Source organism: Gorilla gorilla, chromosome 8 (assembly GCF_029281585.2).
Source record: "Gorilla gorilla gorilla isolate KB3781 chromosome 8, NHGRI_mGorGor1-v2.1_pri, whole genome shotgun sequence".
Lineage (NCBI taxonomy): Eukaryota > Metazoa > Chordata > Mammalia > Primates > Hominidae > Gorilla > Gorilla gorilla.
In genome coordinates, this window is record NC_073232.2 from 133,877,797 (window position 1) to 133,899,741 (window position 21,945).

The 21,945-nt window shown below is 47.1% G+C and overlaps 1 protein-coding gene across 5 annotated transcripts in view; it reads right to left on the reverse strand.

Moving 5' to 3' along the window:
* Window positions 1-21,271, reverse strand: part of FGFR2 (fibroblast growth factor receptor 2) — a 121,556-nt gene extending 100,285 nt beyond the window's left edge. For all 5 annotated transcript variants that reach the window (XM_004050205.5, XM_019035163.4, XM_019035162.4 and 2 more), the window contains exons 1-2: window positions 19,359-21,271; window positions 15,099-15,366 (exon numbers count right to left, since the gene is read on the reverse strand). In XM_004050205.5, coding sequence (XP_004050253.1) covers window positions 15,099-15,264 — 166 coding nt within the window. In that variant the 5' untranslated portion in view covers window positions 15,265-15,366; window positions 19,359-21,271. The remainder of the gene's footprint in view (window positions 1-15,098; window positions 15,367-19,358) is intronic.
* Between the last annotated feature and the right edge of the window lie 674 nt (window positions 21,272-21,945).

The window sequence follows — 21,945 nt, forward strand, 5'->3', positions numbered from 1 at the left end:
TAAAAATGCAAAAATTAGCCAGGTCTGGTGGCAGGAGCCTATAATCCCAGCTACTCGGGAGGCTGAGGCAAGAGAATCACTTGAACTTCGGAGGCAGAGGTTGCAGTGAGCCAAGATTGTGCCATTGCACTCCAGCCTGGACAACAAGAGCAAAACTCTGTCTCAAAAGGAAAAAACAAAAAAAGATTCTGGGTCAGTAGGCCTGGGGGTGGGGGCTGACATTCTTTATTTCCCACAGGTGAGGCCTGATGCTGCTGGTCCAAGACCCACACTACAAGAAGTTCAGCTCCAGCATCCAAGGATGAGACTTTGAGACCTGCCTCTGCCAGTAGTGAACATGTCAGCTTGGACAGCCTCACACCGCTGAGCCTCAGAGTCATGCTTTAGAGAAGAGAAAAACATCTCCAGGGCTGCCTGCTGCAGGGCAAGGTCACCACAAGGACACAATCAAAGGCTGCCTAGGAAGGCCTCTGTATATTTAAAGTGAGGGGCACGTCTGAGAGCAAGCACTCCTCATCCTGGCGGACGGTTGGAGGTAGGGGGAGGTCCCCATCCTGCAACTCAGCCCTGGCCAGGAGGGCAGTCCTGGGTTCCTGTTTACGGGGCGTAACTGGCCTGCAGATTGCTTTTTCCAACCATGTGAGAGCCTCTATTCGCATTCCTCTGACTTCAAAACAGGTTTTCTCTCAAGTGAACAAATAGGTCTCATCACATATAAGTTACCTAAGTGAGGATTTCTGGAATGTTCCCAGAGACTAAACATCTGAAGATTTTGTGAGATTCATGATTATCAACACCCATGTATGATGCCTGTTTAACTTACAAAGAGGCCTGTGGCTTCTTAAAATACCTTCTACTATTCATCCATCCAACACATTTGAGAGTAGCTGATATTTGCATGTGGGGCACAGTAACACACCACAGAATTCCCTTGAGATGAGAACCCCAGCATGGCTCAGGAGCCGGATAACTTACCCTAGCCCCACAGCATGCCAGGAATAACCCTGCAAACACCAAACCATGGGCAAGAGTCCCCACAGCTGTGCCTCACACAGTCCACAGAGCAAAGGGCCTGCGTTACTGTGAGTTGGGGCGGCTGGCCTGCATTCCAGAGAGCATACCCTAAAGCCTGACTCATTCCAGAAGCAGGTTTTCAGGGACAGTCACCTTGCCACACTTACTGTTACCTGTGGCTCCTAGAAGCTGCTGCTGGGACAAGCTCACCTCCCTGATATTGAGGTAAACATTCAATAAATGGTGCATACTCCAGCGGATACGTTTGCCCTGTATGGCCCTGAAAGGTCAGATACATGTCCAAATCCCGTTTGACATTTTCCCCCAAGCCCATAGAGCAGGCCCTCCCACACTACGCACTTTCTGAATAAAGAAATACTTTTAAAGTGGCCAAGGCTACAAAAGAAAAGGGAAGGTTAAGAGTTATTCCAGGAGGGCAAGGCTGCCTCCTGCTTTCTCAACTCAGGACCTTCTGGGGGTACTGTTTGGCAAGTTGATTTAAAGGGCTCAGCCTTTCTTCTCTCAGCAGGATCTCGGTTCCAACACTCCTTCAGAGTCTGCAGATGTGTCCCCGCCTGATCCCCTCAGCAGCATCCCAGCCATTTGCAAATGAAGCAGCAGCAGCTGGAGACTGGGAAACAGATGGTCTTCCTCATTTGAATGGGTTTGAACGGTCTGCTTGAGGCTCACCAAGTTCAGGCCTGGCCAGCATCGAAACCCGTGCAGAGGCCTGAAGGCACAGAGTTGTGGCCGGGGGAGCCGGCAGCAATCAGCTGAATGGGAATGACCTGGAGGAAAGGTTCCCCACACTGCCTTCGGGTGGGCAGGACACGGTCCCAGCTGGTTTTGCACCGCAGGACCCAAGGAAGGCAGGTCGGAGCCACAGGGATCACTTTTCTCCTGTGTTTTGCAGAGGAAAGAAAAACTCTCCCTCAGGGGATCCTGAGCCGGAGGACTGAAACCCACATTAATTCAGGACATTCCACGTTAAGAGCCGGCGCCACCACAGTTAACCTTTCTTCCCTGCTCCAAACCGCATATTTGCATAGAGGTAAAAGCTTCAAGAAAACAAACAAACTTTGAAGAGTCACTACCTCTCACAACCCTCTAAAGCAGCATTCAGAGGGAAGCTTTAGATCTCAGAAGGGCTGTGCGCGGCTCCCACGAAGGTAGGCTTTCTGGGACAGGGCATCCCCCAGGCGAGGCACCTGGGAGGAGGCAGAATCCCATCCTGCCCACACCTGGCCTGACTCCCCTGGCCGCCCTCCAGCCATCTCTCTGCCTCCACATTGACCTGGCAAGACACTCTGCCAATTAGAGGTAGTAACAGAAAAGAGACAGGAAGCAGGCTGAAATGACCCACTCAAATACGGCCTGGAGGCCGCCGGGATGCCCTTGACCGGCCTCCTCACTCGCCACACCTTCAAGGGCAAGCACCTCACAGGAGGGGAGAAGAGGGGCCTCTGAGCCCAGCTGCATGCATTCACTCAACGGCCTCTGCTCCATCTCCATCAACATCAACAGGTGAAGCCAGCAAGGGACAGCAGAGAGGTTAGGCCCTGGAAAATCACCTCACTGGACAAGGGTCAACCTAGCAGGCAAGGTGGCTGGTACTGATAAGGGTCAACCTTGCAATGCAGGTGGGTTTGCTGGGGAATCCAGGTGGGTGCCACCTCCTTAATGGGAAGACCAGCCTCAGGTGTGGTGGCTAACACCTGTGATCCCAGCACTCTGGGAGGCCAAGGTGGGAGGATCGCTTGAGCCCAGGAGTTTGAGACCAGGCTGGGCAACAAGTGAGAACCCATCTCTACCAAAAAAAAAAAAAAGAGAGAAAAAGAAAGAAAAAAGAAAAATCAGCCTGCGCCTATAGTCGCAGCTACTCAGAAGGCTAAGGTGGGAAGACCGCTTGAGCCCAGGAGGTCCAGGATGCAATGAGCTGTGATTGCACCACTGCACTCCAGCCTGGGTGACACAGTGAAGAGTGAGACCCTGCATTTAAAAAAAAAAAAAAAAAGCAGCAGCAGCTTCATAGTCCCAGTCCCTGGGAACTCCTAAACATGGGGCACATGCCTCCGGCCCATGCTTTTCCTTCACAGAATCTTCACCTTTGACTGGACCTAGCCCTTCATTTTTTATTTTTGTTTATTTATTTTGATTTTATTTTATTTTTTATTTATTTTTGAGACAGAGTCTCACCCTGTCGCCCAGGCTGGAGTGCAATGGTGTGATCTCAGCTTACTGCAACCTCTGCCTTCCAGGTTCAAAGATTCTCCTGCCTCCGCCCCCCAAGTACCTGGGACTACAGGTGCCTGCCACCACCCCCGGCTAATTTTTGTATTTTTAGTAGAGACCACGTTTCACCATGTTGGCCAGGCTAGTCTCAAACTCCTGACCTCATGATCCGCCCACCTTGGCCCCCCAAAGTGCTGGGATTACAGGCGTGAGCCACTGCACCCGGTCCTAGCCCTTCATTTTTGCAATTATTTCACAAGAGCCTGTCTCCCCCACTCAACTGTTTATTGCTTGCTATTCCATCCCCACAGAACCTGGCACATAGTAGGTCTGAAAAATTATTTGGGGAGCAAATGGATGAAAAAACTCAAAGAAACCACAGCAATTACCCTGCAATCTAAAAATCATGTTTATACCATCTTGCCTCTGCCAAGCTCTGAAAGTTGTCATCGCACGGGGAGCTGCAAATTTAAGAGGGAAATTTGCAGCATCTCCTAGTCAAGAACTCTACGGCCAGGTGCGGTGGTTCACACCTGTAATCCCAGCACTTTGGGAGGCTGAGGTGGGTGGATCACCCGAGGTCAAGAGTTCGAGACCAACATGGTGAAACCCCATCTCTACTAAAAATACAATTAGCCGGGCGTGGTGGTGCACATCTGTAATCCCAGCTACTCTAGACGCTGAGGCAGGAGAATCGCTTGAACCTGCGAGGCAGAGGTTGCAGTGATCCAAGATCACACCACTGCACTCCAGCCTGGGTGACAGAGCAAGAGACTCTGTCTCACAAAAAAAAAAAAAAAAAAAGAAAGAAAGAAAGAAAAAGGAATTCTACAACTTTCCTCCAAAACTCAACTCCCACTTTGAAATGCCTGGGACCCCTGAGTGTTCTGCAATTGCTGTACAAGTAGCCAAGAACAAAGTTCAGCTGGCTAAACCAGCCTCGATTCACCTCCACATTAGCTGGTACTGGAGTTCACTTTTTATTTTTAAATACCAAACTGATCTTTGCTTGCTTTAAAAATGGGCTCCATTCCCTGGCCTCTTTTTTTCCCCTAAGGACACCCTTCCTGGCCAAGACTGGAAGAAGAGTAGGTGTTTCTGCTTTTGGCCTTTTCATTCTTCGAATTTTTTTCTTTTTTGGCTTTCTTAGTCTCTCCTCCTGATCTCTGCAGAAAAGTGACATTAGAAGGGTCAGGTAGTCCTTGGTGCTTGTTTCCATGACCACAGTTCGTGGGAGTCCCGGGTACAGGGGTCTGTCTATGCAGGTAGGCCTTGACTTCATACCCAGTCGTAAATCAGAAATTCTGGGAAGAAAAGCTTGACATAATATCAAAGTGGCAACAGCTGAGGGTTAGCAGGCACTAGGACAAACCAGCAGAGGCATCCGGGACAAGGAATAACTGGGGACAGCCTGCTCTGCTGAGATGGCTCATGAATCAACGGGCAACAGAGGCCAGCCCTTCTTGTTATGGACTCCTACGGTGTGGCGCAGCCTGGACCACCAACTGGGACCCAGTCTCCCATTGGTCTCCTTGGCAGCAGTCAGGGTTAGCCTCTTTCCAATAAGTCACATGCCACCAGAAGCCATTCTAGAAGAATCACAAAGTATAATCATTAAACATTTTTATTGCCTGGAATTTTTCTTCAAATGTCTTTAGGAGAATTCGGTATGGATGTGTGAGAAAGAAACAGAATCAACCAGCAGTGTCCCTAACAGGTTTAATAGTCAAATGACAGATTTAGGAAAGAATGAGGGGTCACCACATTCTCCAGCAAAAAAAAAATCCTCCTGCTCAGGAAGAAGGGAAATTTTTCTTACACCAACACATTCACCCAAAGACCTGGGCCCACACTCACTAATGATGAGGTCCTCGAGGAGTCACTTGATCCCCAAGAATTTAAGTTACCTTGTCCATAAAATGAGAATAGGAAAACCCAAGATGTTCTGGGTTATTAAGATGAGAGATAATATATGTTAAAGTGCCTAGCACAGAGTCCAACCATGACAGGCACTCAATAAATGGTAGCCAGTTATCATCATCACCATCATCATCATCATCATCTCAAGGAATGGGCTAAAGAAACATGACCTCATCCATACTGCCCCTACTTCATAGCCTATCCTACCAAGTAACCTCCATAGGGGTATCATGTGCAAATGCTTGTTCAGCTCCTGTCCGCTTCAGTACTGTGGGTCCCATCACAATTTCCTTGAGCTCCCTTCCATGCAGACAAAAATCTCATCTGGGAGTGTTCAGGGGAGGTCACTACAGGCAAACATGGCAAGGATGACCATACCATGTTATGGAGCTCACCTCTCCAGCCTGGCCAAAAGCAGAACACACCACACCGCACCCCACCCCAACCAATCCCATAACCCCTCTCCATCCCACACCCCACCCCAACCGATCCCATAACCCCTCTCCATCCCGCACCCCAACCCAACCGATCCCATAACCGCTCTCCATCCCACACCCCAACCCAACCGATCCCATAACCGCTCTCCATCCCACACCCCAACCCAACCGATCCCATAACCGCTCTCCATCCCGCACCACCCCAACCAATCCCATAACCCCTCTCCATCCCGCACCCCACCCCAACCGATCCCATAACCCCTCTCCATCCCACACCCCAACCCAACCGATCCCATAACCGCTCTCCATCCCGCACCACCCCAACCAATCCCATAACCCCTCTCCATCCCGCACCCCACCCCAACCGATCCCATAACCCCTCTCCATCCCACACCCCAACCCAACCGATCCCATAACCGCTCTCCATCCCGCACCACCCCAACCAATCCCATAACCCCTCTCCATCCCGCACCACCCCAACTGATCCCATAACCCCTCTCCATCCCGCACCCCACCCCAACCGATCCCATAACCCCTCTCCATCCCACACCCCAACCCAACCGATCCCATAACCGCTCTCCATCCCGCACCACCCCAACCAATCCCATAACCCCTCTCCATCCCGCACCCCACCCCAACCGATCCCATAACCCCTCTCCATCCCACACCCCAACCCAACCGATCCCATAACCGCTCTCCATCCCGCACCACCCCAACCAATCCCATAACCCCTCTCCATCCCGCACCACCCCAACTGATCCCATAACCCCTCTCCATCCCGCACCCCACCCCAACCGATTCCATAACCCCTCTCCAATGTTCTTCACCGGGCCTAATGGCAATGTGGCAGAGTATTTTGTATTTTAAAGCTTCAAACAGAAAACTCTTTTGCCAAAATACATTGTTCCTCATGAAGTATGTGTCTGCTGTTATTACAGAGCTGCAACTGACTTTTTTCAACAGAGGGGGAAGAAAATGTCAACCTTGAACCATTTGGACTGCAAGCAGCAGGATGATCCCATTTCTAAAATCCATGGGACTTGCAAAAGCTCAAGATAATAAAAAGGGTTGGACAAATCCAGGGCCTAGAGCCAGTTTTACATTTTAATTAATGTAAATGCTTCTCATCAGACAATTATCACTATACACTGTAGAGTAAACATCTTATTGGTCCAGGAAATATTGGTAATATTGTAGAGTAAACATCTTATTGGTCCAGGAAATGTTGACAGGAAGTGGGACAGGGAAGAAATCAGCATTTAATGAACACCTACTCTGGGCCAGGAAATTCAGTAGGGGCTTTACATTTCATTTGCATTTAATCTGCACATTCACCCTTCAAGATAGATACTATCTTTGAGGCTCAGAGAGGTTATCTAACTTTTCTGAAATCACAGCATCAGTAGATAGTGGAGAGATTCAAACCTACCTCCCAAGGTCAAGTTCCCTCTGTTAGTTTATGTCTCCAGAAAGCATACCACATGCCATCCAAAACGATTTTATTCAATTCTATTTTTAAGAATGACAGATACATAATTTAGATTAAATGCATAGAAGATTCTTGTTCTTTTAAAAATTTGAGTGGTTTTAAATTTGAAACATTTATAAATGTCCACAATATATATTCAGTTGTGTGTCTATTGCAGCCAGGTAGAAATGCAACATGCATTGGTGGAAATCCAGGAGGCTTAGCAGGACAAGAAGGCTCCTTAAGGCAGCCACACATCTTTGGGGGCAATCCCACTGTCAACTGACAATCTGAACTTTAAGGGTGTTCAAAGAGTTTAAAACCTAAACTTAACCATTGCAATGATCTTGACATTCATTTTATAGCACATTCCCCCGAGCACATACACACACCGTAGATACACACAGTTGGCCTTTTCAATATCTGGATACTTTTAAAATATTACAACTGGTCACTGAGGAAAATTTAACAGTAAACTGTCAGGTATACAAATGGATCACATAAAGTAATATAGGAGCTCAAGGGTTCGAAAATAATCACGACAATTGATACAGAGTTTATTAACGTTAGAGCTCAGAATTGAGTTCTCTCCAAGAAAGGTGCTACATAAATCATACAAATAAATACATCCCTTGTTCTCGTTCCTGAATCTATCAGCATTTTCCTTATAAGCTATTTTTAGCCTCCTCATAAAACACATTCAGCATAACCTGAAACTCTATATGTGTGCATTCCATTCTGAAATGAATTGGAATTTACCATTCTTTAGTTAGACAAGGGGTTAAAGGAAAGAATATACAACAGCTTAGCCCCCTGACTTGGTACTGTCAAAAAGAATCAGAAGTTTTTGAGAGTGGCATGATGTGGCCAAAGTCCACAATGGCGCAGAATTACTTACAGTATTCCCAAGTGGAGTAAATGACACATTCAGCATCTGAAAGCTCTGCCATGGTACCAGTTTCCCAAAACCAAAATTACTGAAAATCTAAAGCACGCCTATTTTACTTGACACACACTCTTCAAGGATGGCCATGGCTTGTCCCAATGATTCATACTTGTGTATAAATATTTAAATGGTAAGAGCTTGAAGTTATATAGAGGTCAGCTACCACACACAAATCACAGCGAGGAAAGAGAAACTTGTAAAAAGTGTGACTTTTGTCTATCACAGAAGGAGACATCTTCAAGACATGAAGGACCACCACAATAACCTGTCCAGCATCTTGTTCAATCAGACCTCTCCTTAAAAGAACTTAGCCTCTGAATAGCCAAGGCAATCCTAAGCAAAAATAACAAAGCTGGGGGCATCACATTACCTGACTTCAAACTATACCGTGGGGCTACAGTAACCAAAACAGCATGGTACTGGTATAAAAACAGGCACGTAGACCAATGGAACAGAATAGAGAGCCCAGAAATAAGGCCACACACCTACCACACACCTATGACCATCTGATCTTCGACAAAACTGATGAAAACAAGCAATGGGGAAAAGACTCCCTATTCAATAAATGGTGCTGGGATAACTGGCTAGCCACATGCAGAAGATTGAAGCTGACCCCTTCCTTATACCATATACAAAAAAATCACCTCAAGATGGAAGAAAGACTTAAATGTAAAATCCAAAACTATAAAACCCCGGAAGACAACTTAGGCAATATACCATCCTGGACATAGGAATGGGCAAAGATTTCATGACAAAGACATCAAAAGCAATTGCAACAAAAGCAAAAATTGACAAATGGGATCTAATTAAACTTAAGAGCTTCTGCACAGCAAAAGAAACTATCAACAGAGTAAATAGACAGCCTACGTAATGGGATAAAATATTTGTAAACTATGCATCTAACAAAGATCTAATGTCCAGCATCTATAAGGAACTTAAATTTACAAGAGAAAAACAAATAACCACATAAAAAGTGGACAAAGGACATGAACAGACACTTTTCAAAAGAAGACATATATATGTCCCACCAGCATATGAAAAAAAAAAGCTCATCACTAGAGAAATGCAAATCAAAACCACGATGAGATACCATCTCACACAAGTCAGAATGGCTATTAATAAAACGTCAAAAAATAATAGATGCTGGTGAGATTGCAGAGAAAAGGAAACACTTATATACTGTTAGTAGGAGTGCAAATTAGCCCAATAATTGTGGAAAGCCGTGTGGTGATCACTCAGAGGTAAAAGCAGAACTACCATTCGACCCAGCAATCCCATTACTGGGTATATACCCAGAGGAATATAAATCATTCTACCATAAAGACACACGCACACAAATGTTCATTGCAGCACTATTCACAATAGCAAAGACATGGAATCTACCTAAATGCTCATCAATAACAGATTGGATAAAGAAAATGTAGTACATATACAACACAGAATACTATGCAGCCATAAAAAAGAGCAAGATCATGTCTTTTGCAAGAACATGGATGGAGCTGGAGGCCATTCTCCTTAGCAACAAACCAAATACAGAAAACCAAATACTGCATATTCTCATTTATAAGTGGGAGCTAAATGATGAAAACTCATGAACACAAAGAAAAGAACAACAGACACTGAGGTCTACTTGAGGGTGGAGGGTGGGTGGGAGGAGAGAGAGGAGCAGAAAAAATAGCTATTGGGTACTGGGCTTAATACCTGGGTGATGAAACAATCTGTACAATGAACCCCCATGACACGAGTTTACCTATATACCAAACCTTCACATGTACCCCCCAACCTAAAATAAAAGCTACATTTTAAAAAAAAGAACTTGGCCTCAAGTTCTTGACCAAACTACACTAAGAAGGCAAGTCAGGGAGGAAGATGGTGTGGTAAAGATGGGGTATGATTAGCAACACCAAGCATTTCAATGCTAGGAAAGCTAAAAAAAAAGTAGAGCCATCTCTAAATCTCATGGGATACAGCAAAAATCTCTAAATCATACGGGATACAGCAAAAAGATGGAAAAAATGCAAAACTTAAGGCTAGGACAGGTGTGGTGGCTCACACTTGTAATCCCAGCACTTTGGGAGGCCAAGGCTGGAGGATCACTTGAGGCCAGGAGTTGGAGACCAGCCTGAGCAACATGGCAAAACCCCATATCTACGAAATATTTTTAAAAATTATCCAGGCCTGTAGTCCCAGCTACTCAGGAGGTTGGACGACCCCTTCAGCCCAGGAGTTCGAGGGTACAGTGAGCCAAGTTTGAGGATGCAGTGAGGGTACAATTGCACCATTGTACTCCAGCCTGGGTGGCAGATCAAGACTCTGTCTCAAAAAACAAAAACAAACAAAAAACCAAAGGCTAAAATCATCTCTCAAGGAAAAAAAAAAAAATAGAGACCATAAGCATTTTGCACAGTTGCATAAAACCTACTGGATCAGAATTATCTGTGGAATAGCCTAAAAAACTTCCAAAAAATAATTTCTGAACTGCCTACAGAGATGTCCCCCTGCCAAGAATCAGACCAGTACAGTGGAGAGTAGCACACCAGCTATATTTCCTACCTAGCTTAACAGCCAGGCACCCAAAAATCAATTTCCTATGTTTTCCTTCAATGACTAAAATTAGCTTCAATGGAAATGTAAGAGTAAGCTAGATTAGAGGGAGTTTTTAACAACTACCCTGGCTAAACAAACACCTAAACAACAGTCTGCAAACTGGAAGACTAGTGGATACATTTTATTGAAACTACGAACATTAAACAAAACACTTCCAGTTTAAACACGACCCCAGTTATTTCATAGCCATGTAATTATTTATTAAGTCTGATATTACAAACATCTCATATTGGATTGCTGTGGTTTTGTGAATTCTCACCCTCAACTGGGTCAGAAAGACTTGAAAGGAATAAAGTCTTTACTTACGGCTTGATGCGGGGCCATTGGCATAGTAAGTGCTCTGTCTTTTAACTGGTTGAAATAAACAGACAAAACAGAAACACACACATATACCCCAAATTTGAATCAGAGAGAGCCAGTATAAAATGATACAAGTACCAGTTCTCTGGGCTTGCCAGATTTCTGCTCTATAAGTAATATTAAATATGGCTCTTGGTCTATGAATTGTGAAACACTTTATATACTAATAAAGAATGTGTACTTCATTGTGTATTTAACTGCGTAAGCCTGTATTTGGTTTAATTGACCAAGAATAAGTCCTTGTTCCAAAGCTAACTATCAAGTTACAGTCAACTCTTAAATATTAACACTCATATTGAAAAACAAAGATGCAGATAATACGAAACAGAAGATTATTTTAAATCATTCACTCTTGGTATGCGGATATATTCTTTCTTCCTTTCTTTTAACTTGCAATTAAATGCGTATGGTTAATATTATGGCATTTACAATACTTCTAACAAAGGACTTAAACCATACTGGAAAAATCTGACTTAGGGAGGTCTCTGTGTAGATCCTGTCCTCGACGTTTCTGCTACTGAACTCTGGACCAACTCACGCTGGTCCAGGAGAGCATCACCTCTCAGAAGATTGACAAAAAATTGCTACACAAACTACATTTTTTTTCAGGTTGTCACTTTTCAGAGTCACACTCTGTGGAGGGTGGGAAAGTAATTAAGGGTTTAGGGTTGAAAAGCCCTTTCATTTTAGCTCCTACTGGGTTGGTGTAAACAAAGATGCCATTAATGTCAACAACGACTTAATTAACCAGAGTAGGTGACAATGTCAGGAAGAACTTGAAAGTAAGAGTTGCCCCCTCTCAGGGTAATCAAGCTTGACTAGACTTCAAATATTTATAATGTTAATCAACAGAATAGTACTTGGCATTGAGGACTGCCCCCCTTCGAGTCAATAACCATGTTTTCACTCCTCTGCTGGTGCCCTATAACAATGAATGACCAAAAGGAAATTAACAATGAATGACCAACTGGAAAACTCATATTTAATCTGAAATATTAAAAACTAAAATCTTCTAGAGATTATTTTCTTAAGTCAATTGAGTGGGCTCAACCCCACTGCTACTATTTCAGAAAGTGTCCAGAAGACAAATGATATATATGATATATGATATGACATATGATATGTTACGATATTGCACAAAGCCAAGATGACTAAACATAACCTTTCCCTGAGGGGCCAAAAGAAAAGGACCCTCTAGTGTTAGGGCCCAGGCTTCTTCCTGGAACTTCTCAGTCACATTTTTCTCCTATCCAATAGACATTATCTAAACTGAGCTTCCAAATAAATTAGCAAACCAAAAAGTCTTACAAGATAAGACCTTGGTGCACAGAAGGTCAAGGTGGAACTTACTGCTAACCAAAGCTATAGTAGTTCTAATCATGGAGAACTGATGGACAGGGGCACAGGCACGCACGCACGCACACACGCGCGCGCACACACACACTCTCTCTCTCTCTTCCAATTCACCAGCACAGAGCCTAAACCTGAGCCCATTTTCAGCTGTTAAAAACTCCTTTCTCATCTATAATTCAATGACCTTCCTAATCACCTCTGACACCAAAGCGAACTCCTGCAACAGAAGAACTGGTCTTAGGGCTCAAATCAGTGGCCAGTATTAGACTAACAGATGAGGGGAAGTGGGGACCCTACAGAAAGCAAACACAGCTTCCTGGAAACATCAAGGGCCTCCTCCATCCAAAAACAACTTTCTTCTCAACTGTCTCCAAAAGCCTAGATGTTTTTTGACATTGTGGCACCTGGCACAGCCAGCCCACGGGACTGGGAAGACCCATGTTCCCAGCTCCCTGGCAACAACGGCGACAAGGCCATGCACCCGGTGCTTACTGGATGCCAGCCCCTGTGCTAATTGCTCTTTATGTCCAGGTCAAATGGAAATCTCCTAACAACCTTTTGGTGGAAGAGTCAGAAGACTTCTGAGGACATTAATATTCAATGACTATTAATGAAGAGTCCCTAAAGATCATCTTCTCAAGCCCTCAGATGACAGAAAGGGAAACTGAGGCCTGGGAGTTGTATACTTTTCCAAAGCCTCTTCTTTGCCAGGTTTTGCACCTTCCTCTAAGACATCTTTTCTTTTCCATCTCATAATTCTGGATGCAAATGAACTCATAGCTCATGGAAACTATAAACCCATAAAAACGCACAAAAGGACATTAACAAAATATTACCTAAAATTTCCAGAACTTCATCGACCTCCTTCCTGATCCATAAGTGCATCCACAGACCCCAGGTTGAGCAGGCCTGCTTCCAACAATACCCACATTGTTGGATGTAAATTCTTACACAAAGACTCATTCGGGGAACTTCGTCCCTTTCCACTATTTCTTCCCTCTGCCTCACCTGTCCCTCCCTGCATGTATACACAATTTTAAACTTCCTTCAAGAATTAAATATAGTAAAACAAATCCTCTGGGACCATTTTACACTTTATGTTGAAATAAACTCACAATAACGCTGCCCTGAAAAGCCAAAATGAAAAATGACAGTTTTTCCCTAACCTGGGTTGCTCCTAAAGCCCACACCGTAGGAAATCCCAGCTCAGCTTCCTCAGTTTTTGCTGAGCCACGCACTCAAGGGAAAACCAGCAATCACGGAAACATCCATTTTAATTATTAGCAAAATTAAAGACGTACAGGCATGACTTTCAGAAACCAGGAACTTTTTCCCTCTTACATGAAAGCCCTGTAAAAATGCACTCATCCTGGTGTCCCAGCACAAATCACCAAGAGGCAGTTCCATAATCGGCCTGTAGCTGTAGCTATACAAGCCTCAGACACAAACTCCTACCAGATTCCCTTCCCAGAGACGTAGGAAGATGTCACCACACCTGTTAATTATAGAGCTGCCATCCCTCTGTGTAACAAAAAGTTCCCCAGTCTCACACGATTGCTTCAGGTGATAAGTGCTTCGGTCCTCATCCTTCAATGACAAGTGCCTGGGGTCTTCCTGGGGAGCCCATGTCTCTCAGAACTCTCATCTCAGATGGACGCAACCCTCCTTCCTAAATTGTCCTGATCCGGCTAAGGAGGCTGGGCTCTCTGTCCTCTCCCAGCCTACCCCACTGGGTAAGTGTGCTGTTCATTCACCCCACGCACGAGATGTGTTCCCAGAGCAGCTCAGCTTACCCCAGACACCACTCGGACTGCTGCGGGTTCCTAAAGCCAGGCAGGCACCAGGTGGACTCTCCACAAACAGGTTCATTAAGTGGCGATGAGTGCTGGGATCTGCCGTTTTATTCTCGGATTACCACTCGAAAAATAACTCAGCTACCAATATTCCCTACTGATGACAGATCTCAGTGCAGCACCAAGTAGAGGCTTGGCTCACGTTGTCTCCAAAGGGCTGGGAGAGAGGTTCCAAATCTGCTAAGCTGAATAATTCAGCCTCATGTAGTCCTCACAATTGGACGTACACCTTGAAAATTAAATTTCCAAAGCTGTGACACCGGTGCATGCCCTGTGATACTTGGAGGTTCTCAGAGCTGGAGGAGATCCCCTGGCACATTCACTTTCAAGTTTACCTAAAATAGAATCTGCCACTCTTTGATGATGCATTGCTTAAGTATTATGAATTACAATGGCTAAAAAAAATTCTGAGATGTCAAAGCCTCTCTCTCTGTGCCAAACTTCAGAAACTTCTTTTCTCCTTAAACAATGAAAATAAGATGTCAGCATTTCAGATGTTGGCAATTTCTTTTAGTGGTTCATTTTGTCATAAAATAGCAATTCTTTACATTGTAAGCAGTAGGAATGATGCTGGGGGAGACTAGAGATGACATTCATCCTCCCAAGGTTCATCCCTTCCACAGCTCTCTCGGGCACTGGATAAAGGCAAACTCCCAGCTGTCTCCCTCACCCAGCACAGAGAAACACACACAGCAAGAAACCACCAAACTATACCATCCTGCCTGCAGTGCTGCGGCAAAGGACCTTCTCTCATCAGCTCTGCCTTGCCGGGAGCCAAGAGACCACGATCAGGTGCTCTTAGAAGCCCCATTTACAATGCAAGGGTAGCTGATTCTAAAACAGGCCTTAACAATCTGCCCCCAGACAAATCCCAAAACAAACTTGAAAAGTGAAATTAAATGACTTACCTTCTGGCTCTAATGTGGTATCCTCAACTAAACTGAAGGAGGGCCGGGCCAGGGACAAGGTTGCCATGGTGACCACGACCAGGCAGATGAACCGACCCCAGCTGACCATGGTTACGGTACCAATCCCCGGTCCTCTTCCATATCTCCATGTGGACGTTAATCCCATCTGCACACTTCCTCTACGGGCATGGACTACGCGCAATGCCTTCAGCCTGCGGTGGGCTCAGGAACCGAGGCGCTGCCGCCGCTGCCGCTGCTGCTGCAGTCACTAAAGGAAAGAGATTGGCGAGTCAGGGAATCTTCCCCAATGCCAAATCACTCCAGCCCAAGTGGGATAAAACCATTTTTCAGCCTCTGCAAACAGAGTTCTTTTTCATTATCTGCTAAATCCTTCCATCCTCACCTCAGAGTCCCAGGTGATACCACCAGACCGGTCCACAGAAATGTGTGAGGCTAATCTTTTTAAAAGCATACTTTTAAGAAACAGAGATAAAACAGTAGCTACAGGACTCAGATACGTGCAGCCACTTCAGTGAGGCAATGTGTGCTCTCTTCTACTATCCACTATCGCCTCCACCGCCCTCAATGAGCAGAAGCAACGTGACCTTAGTTTCAAGGGCAACTACAAAAGCAAGTTAAAAATGCTCGGGTTGGCATAACCAACCCCGTTCCCTTCTCTTAGTCCAACTGGGCTTTAGAAAGCTAAACTGTTCTCACAGCTCCGTATTTCTGCTGGGCTGGAGGTGAGCAGTCTGTCCCACCCTCACTGTAGCTCTTGGGAAGAAAGGAGACCAGCAAAATCAAAAGAATCCCAGGAAGGCTACAGAAAATTCCCACCAGTTTACACTTGTCAGGATTCATTTTCAAATGGAGAAGTGTCTTTCAGTCTTCCGCCAAGCAGCCACTTATGAAGAGTGAACACAACTGCAGCGCATTCAACGCAGCTGATCCAAAAAGGACTTCGAAGCCTGAATTCCCTTCCCCTGTGACTAAATGGCAGTCCAGGGCTGCTAAATGTCTTCAACCTCTGTAGAAGGGTGAGGAAACTGAGCAGATGCAAATTCTGATGAATAATGCAGGAATTTATTAATAATGATGATGTAAATTATGTAAATTATAGTCATGGTATGTGATTGGACCAATAACTTTCAATATGCAAACCTATTGGCTAAATTTTCAGAGTATAAGTTAGAAGAGGACACTCAACTTAATATTCTGCTCACCCATTTGATCCAAGGGAAAGAGAATTTTCCAAGAAAGCTTAATATATTCCAAGCAACTTTAAATTCACTCAGTACTCTCTGTGACTAAGGGTACAGTAAAATGCACAAACTTTAGAGAATGATTAAAACAATCACAAGAAGGGGCTCATCAATCTCAGGCTTCAGATTCTGTGAACCGCAGGAATGAACCACATTTTCTAAGACTGGGGGTGGCAGGGAGGCCTTTAATACAAAAATCTCTAAACTCTACATTTTTTATGTACCCACTCGATGTTTCAAGTTATGTCATAGGATTTCAACACTGCTGGAGCCTCCCCAAATCTCATCATAAAAACTGCTCCTTTTAGCTTTGACTGAGGACAAAAATGGAGGAGGGAAAAGAATATGCCACATCATTTCCAAAAGAGGAATAAAGAAAACCTCTGCTTCAAAGATAGCACAGGTGAAACGGTGTGATTCACAGCAAAAGCAAGAAAAGTATGTGTGCAGTGTGTGTGTGTGTACACGGTGTGTGTGCGTGCATGGTGTGTGTGTATGCACGGTGTGTGTGTGTGTACATGGTGTGTGCGTGCACGGTGTGTGCATGTGCTTTCAGATGGCTTGAAAGATTTTTCCTCTTAACTTTTCTTTCCTCTTAGTCAAGAGCCTCAGAAGATAATTTCGGATCTATTTCTACATACATGTGGGAGGAAAGTACACAAACATTCTCATTGATTTACTAAGCATTTGCAGAATGCAGGGGAATTTTCTACCTCTAACACGACTTCAGGAACAATCCTAAGTCCTCGCAGAGGTTTCACCCCAGGCTCCTTCCCCGGCCTGCTCGCCCACCTGTCCCTGCCCAGAGGAGCCTCCTTGGCTCCAGGCAGAGAAAGGTGGACAGGGCGCTCCGCTGAATCTCAAGCCGTTCCATCATCCCGCTAGCTGGCACTAGAAATTTGCATTTCAGCCATTTCCAGGTCCAAACCCCACGGCAGCCCCCTCCCCAAAACTCTGGAAGGCGGAGACCTAAGGCGACAGGTCTGCACAGTTCCTCACACCAGTGGACAAAAGTATGGTGCGACCTCCTAGGCAGGATAATTAGGTCCCCAGGCTCGGTGTTGGGAACACAGGCCCAGCATGCCGCTGGCGGCCACAATCCCGGCTTCCTGCCTTCAATACCATAATCCTTCCTGGAGTCTGAGCCCCAGTGAAAGCCCCAGCGTGTTTATTTTTCCCCTTGAAAGGGAACTCTCTTCTCAGCCTGCACGCGGGAGGAGTTGTCACCCTCCCTCTGATGGATGGCTCTTCTCGGCCGCCCGCCCCCCGGTCCATTTTCACCTCGGCACAAGCCTGCCCCCAAAGACAGGCAGAGTGACAAGCAGGAAGGGCTTGGCTGCGGAGCGGTCCCCATGCCAGGCCTGTGCTGGGCTCTTCAATTTACCATGACATTCCCAAAACCCCCGCCCTCCAAGAAGGCAGACCAATACAGTGCCCTCCGCTTTAGGCTTCCACCTAAGGGGTGATCTGTCCACTGCTGGCTCGGCCACTGGGAGCACCTGGTGTTTTGTTCCTGGGTAGATTTCACATCAGGAAAGTCAACAGTGTCCGGCTCCTCCAAAGTGCAGACCCATCTCTTCGCTTAAGGCCTCCCTACTTCTCCCCAGCACTGAGTAGGAGCGGGAGCTGTCAAGGGGTCAAGGCTAGGGGGAAATTCCTCAACAAATTGAAATCTCAAAAAACACACACTGACCCAGGACCACAATGCCCTCCCGGTTTAATGCTTGCGTCCAATCAGAACTTGCGAGCAGCTTGGGGGTGCTCCCCGCCACCACCCCCTTTCAGGGCAGCACTTCTTTCATTTGTTTGCCTGAAATATCCTGTTTTTCTCCCCCTTCTCGGGGCGCTAAAGAGCTCAGAGAAATCTGCATTTTAATTGACATTCCAGGGAAAGGGAGAGGGGCGCCTGATTGCTTTTCTATTCAAACTAAACAGGCTTTTCAGATGAAAATGAGTCGAGCCCGGTGGAAGATTTACAGGGATTTGGGACCAGGGAGACAATGGAGTTTTAAATGTTGATAGCGTTTCACACCAAACACATAATGGGTGCCCTGAGTTTGAAAGCAGGTTTGCCTTTAAGGGTAGGTTTTATTGAATTGGGAGAAAGGAAGGAGGGTCTGGAGAACGGTCTGCAAGGGAGCGGGGTGCGAGGAGAGCGACGGAGGCTGGTGGCCCCCGAGCGGGCCTCCTGCGCCAGGTCCGTGGTCCGCGAGGGTCGGAGCCAGCGCCACGCAGGGCCCTCGGCTTTTTTCCCCAGCGCGGCCCCGTGGCCGAAAGAATGAGCGCGCAAGTTAGAACTCGCCTGCGCTTTCGACATCTCCCAGCCGCTGCGGCAGAGCAGGCAGGCGAACTAGAAAAAGTCGGTCCAGTTCGCCCCCTAGCCCCAGGCGCACTGCGCTCCCTCCAGCGCCGACGGCGGCTGCGGGCGAGGGGCGCCCAGGCACCGAAAACCGGGCACCGGAGCCGTCGCCTCCCCAGCAGTGCCACCCCTGGTCATCGCCACCCCTACGGGATGTCACCGGCCCCACCCCAGCGGCCCCCTCCCGAAAAAGGGGTCTCCGCAGGGCCTGGATGGTACGGAAGTTCCCAGGACACACGGATGTGGCACCTCGGAGATGCCCCCCGGGACCCGGCCTGCGGGGCTGTGCCACGGACAGGCGAACCTTCCGCCCGTCTGCTCTGGGGTCGGAGAAACGCGCCCAGTCAGCGGGAATGCGCCCGCCAGGGTTTGACAGAGAGGGGGGCGTCAACGCCAGAAGCAGATGTCAGCATCTGGATGGGGGTAGCAGAGGCAGAACTTCCAGAACGCCGGCCGTCAGCACGCACCCACCTCCCCCATCACCTATGCAGCCACAGAGGGAGGACACGGAGCGTCCTCCACAATGCTAGTCCTTCCGCGCCCCCCGCCCGGAGGACGGTGCACCCGGCGTCCCGGGCTCCCGTGGCGCCCACGTCCCCGGCTGGCGAAGCTCCCCGAGGCGTCTTGCGCGGCGATTACCTTGAATGGCAACGCTCCTCCGCGACCTGTGTTGTCCCCGCGCCCCGCGTGGGTCGGGATGGAGAAAGCGACGAGCCCGGGGTTGGGGGGAGCAACTCCAAACGCAGAAGAGTGGTCCTTGGGTCTTCGCCGGCGCCAAGCCTCCCAGGCTTCACGCGTACCCCAGGCTGCGGAGGAGCGCGGGCATGACGCCCGCGGGCTGCCCTCGGATTTGGGGAACGAGAGGAAGAAAGGACTCAGGCTTGGCGTTGCCTCCACCAAACTTTGCTCGCGAGTTGCGAAGGCTCAGAGCGCGCAGGCAAGCTGCGGCCTCGGGGCCCCCGGGGCTCGCGGCCGGCCCCCGCCAGCCCGGAGAGCAGTCGCCGCGCCAGACCAGGTACGCCGCATGCAGCCCCGCGGCGCCCGAGCTTTGTGGCGGCCGCGCGCGCTCGCTCGCCCGCTCCGCACCCGCCGCCCGCCCGCTCGGCTCTCCACCGCGCTCTCCTCCAGCCGCCGCCCGCGCCGCCGCCGCCGCCGCCGCCTCCTCGCTGCGGGTCACGCCCCCACTGAAACCCGAGCCGTTTCCTGGACGGCGGCGCCCTCTCTGCCAATCAGCGCCGCGCGCCCGGGCCGCCCCGAGTCCCGCGCGGCTCCCGACGCCTCCGAGCAGCCGGAGACACCGGCGCGGGAGGCGAGGGCTCGGCCGTGATGCGGCCGTAGGGATGCAGCGACAGCCTCCGAATAAGGCCTGGTCCCGCGCCCCGCGCCCCGCGCCACCTTCTCCCTCCTCCCCGGGCGAGCGAGGCTGGCCAACGGCTCGCTGAGCGACTGCGTTACGTTGTTTTATGTCAAGTTAGAAAACAAGTGACCGAAGGCTCTAACCCTGCCCTCCCGCTAAAGAGACTTTAAAATGCGCCTGCTTGATACTGCGGGGAGGGTTGCCAGGCAGCTGAAGCTTTTGGAGGAGAGGAAGCGACTTGGAAATGTTCGCAGGACATTGCATGTTACTGTCCTTCTAAACAATAGAAATGAGAGGAAAAAACTGAATATTAATGGAGGCCCTACTATGGGAGGGTCACACTACATAGGTGATTCTATTTCATCTGCCCAACCACCCTGCAGAGTACTATTCCCAGTTTCTGATAAGGAAACTAAGGATCAGAGAGGTTAAGTAATTTGCCTAGGATCACACAGCTGGCTACTAGGACAGCCTGACTTCGAATGTGGCTCTCTCAGAAAAAGCCAAAATTGCATCCAAAAAAAAAAAAAAGTGTTTAATAATATATGTTTGGATTAATAAAAAGAAATTCAAAGGAGTCTAAAGACTCAACTCTACCATAAATAGACCTTGAACAAAGTAATTCCTCCCTCTGAATCTTAGATTAAAAATCATAAATGCAAAATCTGATTCTTCAACTGCACACCAAGCTGTAACTGGTTAAAGTTCCTATTTCCATTTACCTTTTCACTAAGCCGTGTCTTCGGAATAATTTATTTTAAATATGCTTTTTCTCCCTCCTTATTCATCCAGCTCCTGAGCAGCCGTGCTTAAGTTCAAGACCATATAGATTAAAACCTTAATTATTTTTCTTTAGAAAAGGTCACTAAACCCAGAAATGCTTTAGAATCCTTTTGAGGCCTGAAGATAGATGAAGCATTGAGAACAAACCTGACTTGGAAAACAGACTTTTCCTGGATTTAGAAACATATTTGCACCTGTGTCACTAACATTGCACCCTTCATAACATTTACAAAAATATTTTTCAAGGTGCTACATGATTAGAAAATCATTTTTATTCACAAATATAGCACAGAAAACGTTTATGCAAGTTATTTAAAAGCCACACAAGTAAGAAATCCATTTAACTGCCTCAGGCAAAAGGCTATAACATTGTATTTTGGAAATTTGATAGCAACAAAATAAAAACTGGTTCTTAAGCAAAATTATCCCTCTATATGCTTGGTGGGAGGTTATGTTTTTGGTCAAGTCCTCTAACCTGGATTAGCCCCAGAGCCTATACATTAACAGACACCTCAGCCCAGGTGACACTTAGCCATTCACTCCCACATGGGTTGTTCTGATAGCAGTATGTTTTCAAGTTCTCAGAAAAGGGATGCAGCTGAACGTGTCTGCCTGCTCGCAGGCTGCCACTTACATCTTTATATTCCTCACCAATGGGAAACTCGAGTGTCTCAGGACAGTTCCTTTCCCATCCTACACCGCATCCATCAGCCATTGAAAATGCTGTTAACACATTCTCACATAAATTAATGGTGCAGGAAGCCGCTGTCCCTATCCCCCATTCATCAATAGTTTTATGCATGTTGAATGGAAAGGAAGCTTTCCGCTGAAAATGACAAATAAGAACACCTACTTTCATGTCCAGGCACAGTTTGCAGAATGTATTTTTTATAGAGATGAAAAGACACCAATCTATCAAAAGCTCCTTATTCCCTAAAGAGGGCTCATATATAAGGGACTGAAACCCATGAGACCACAACAGCAAACTCTTCAGTTTTGGGGAGGGGGGGGATGTATGTTTAGAATTATTTTTAAAAAATCAATTATGTCCCCATATTTAGTCTTCAAGTGACCTCAGACCATCCA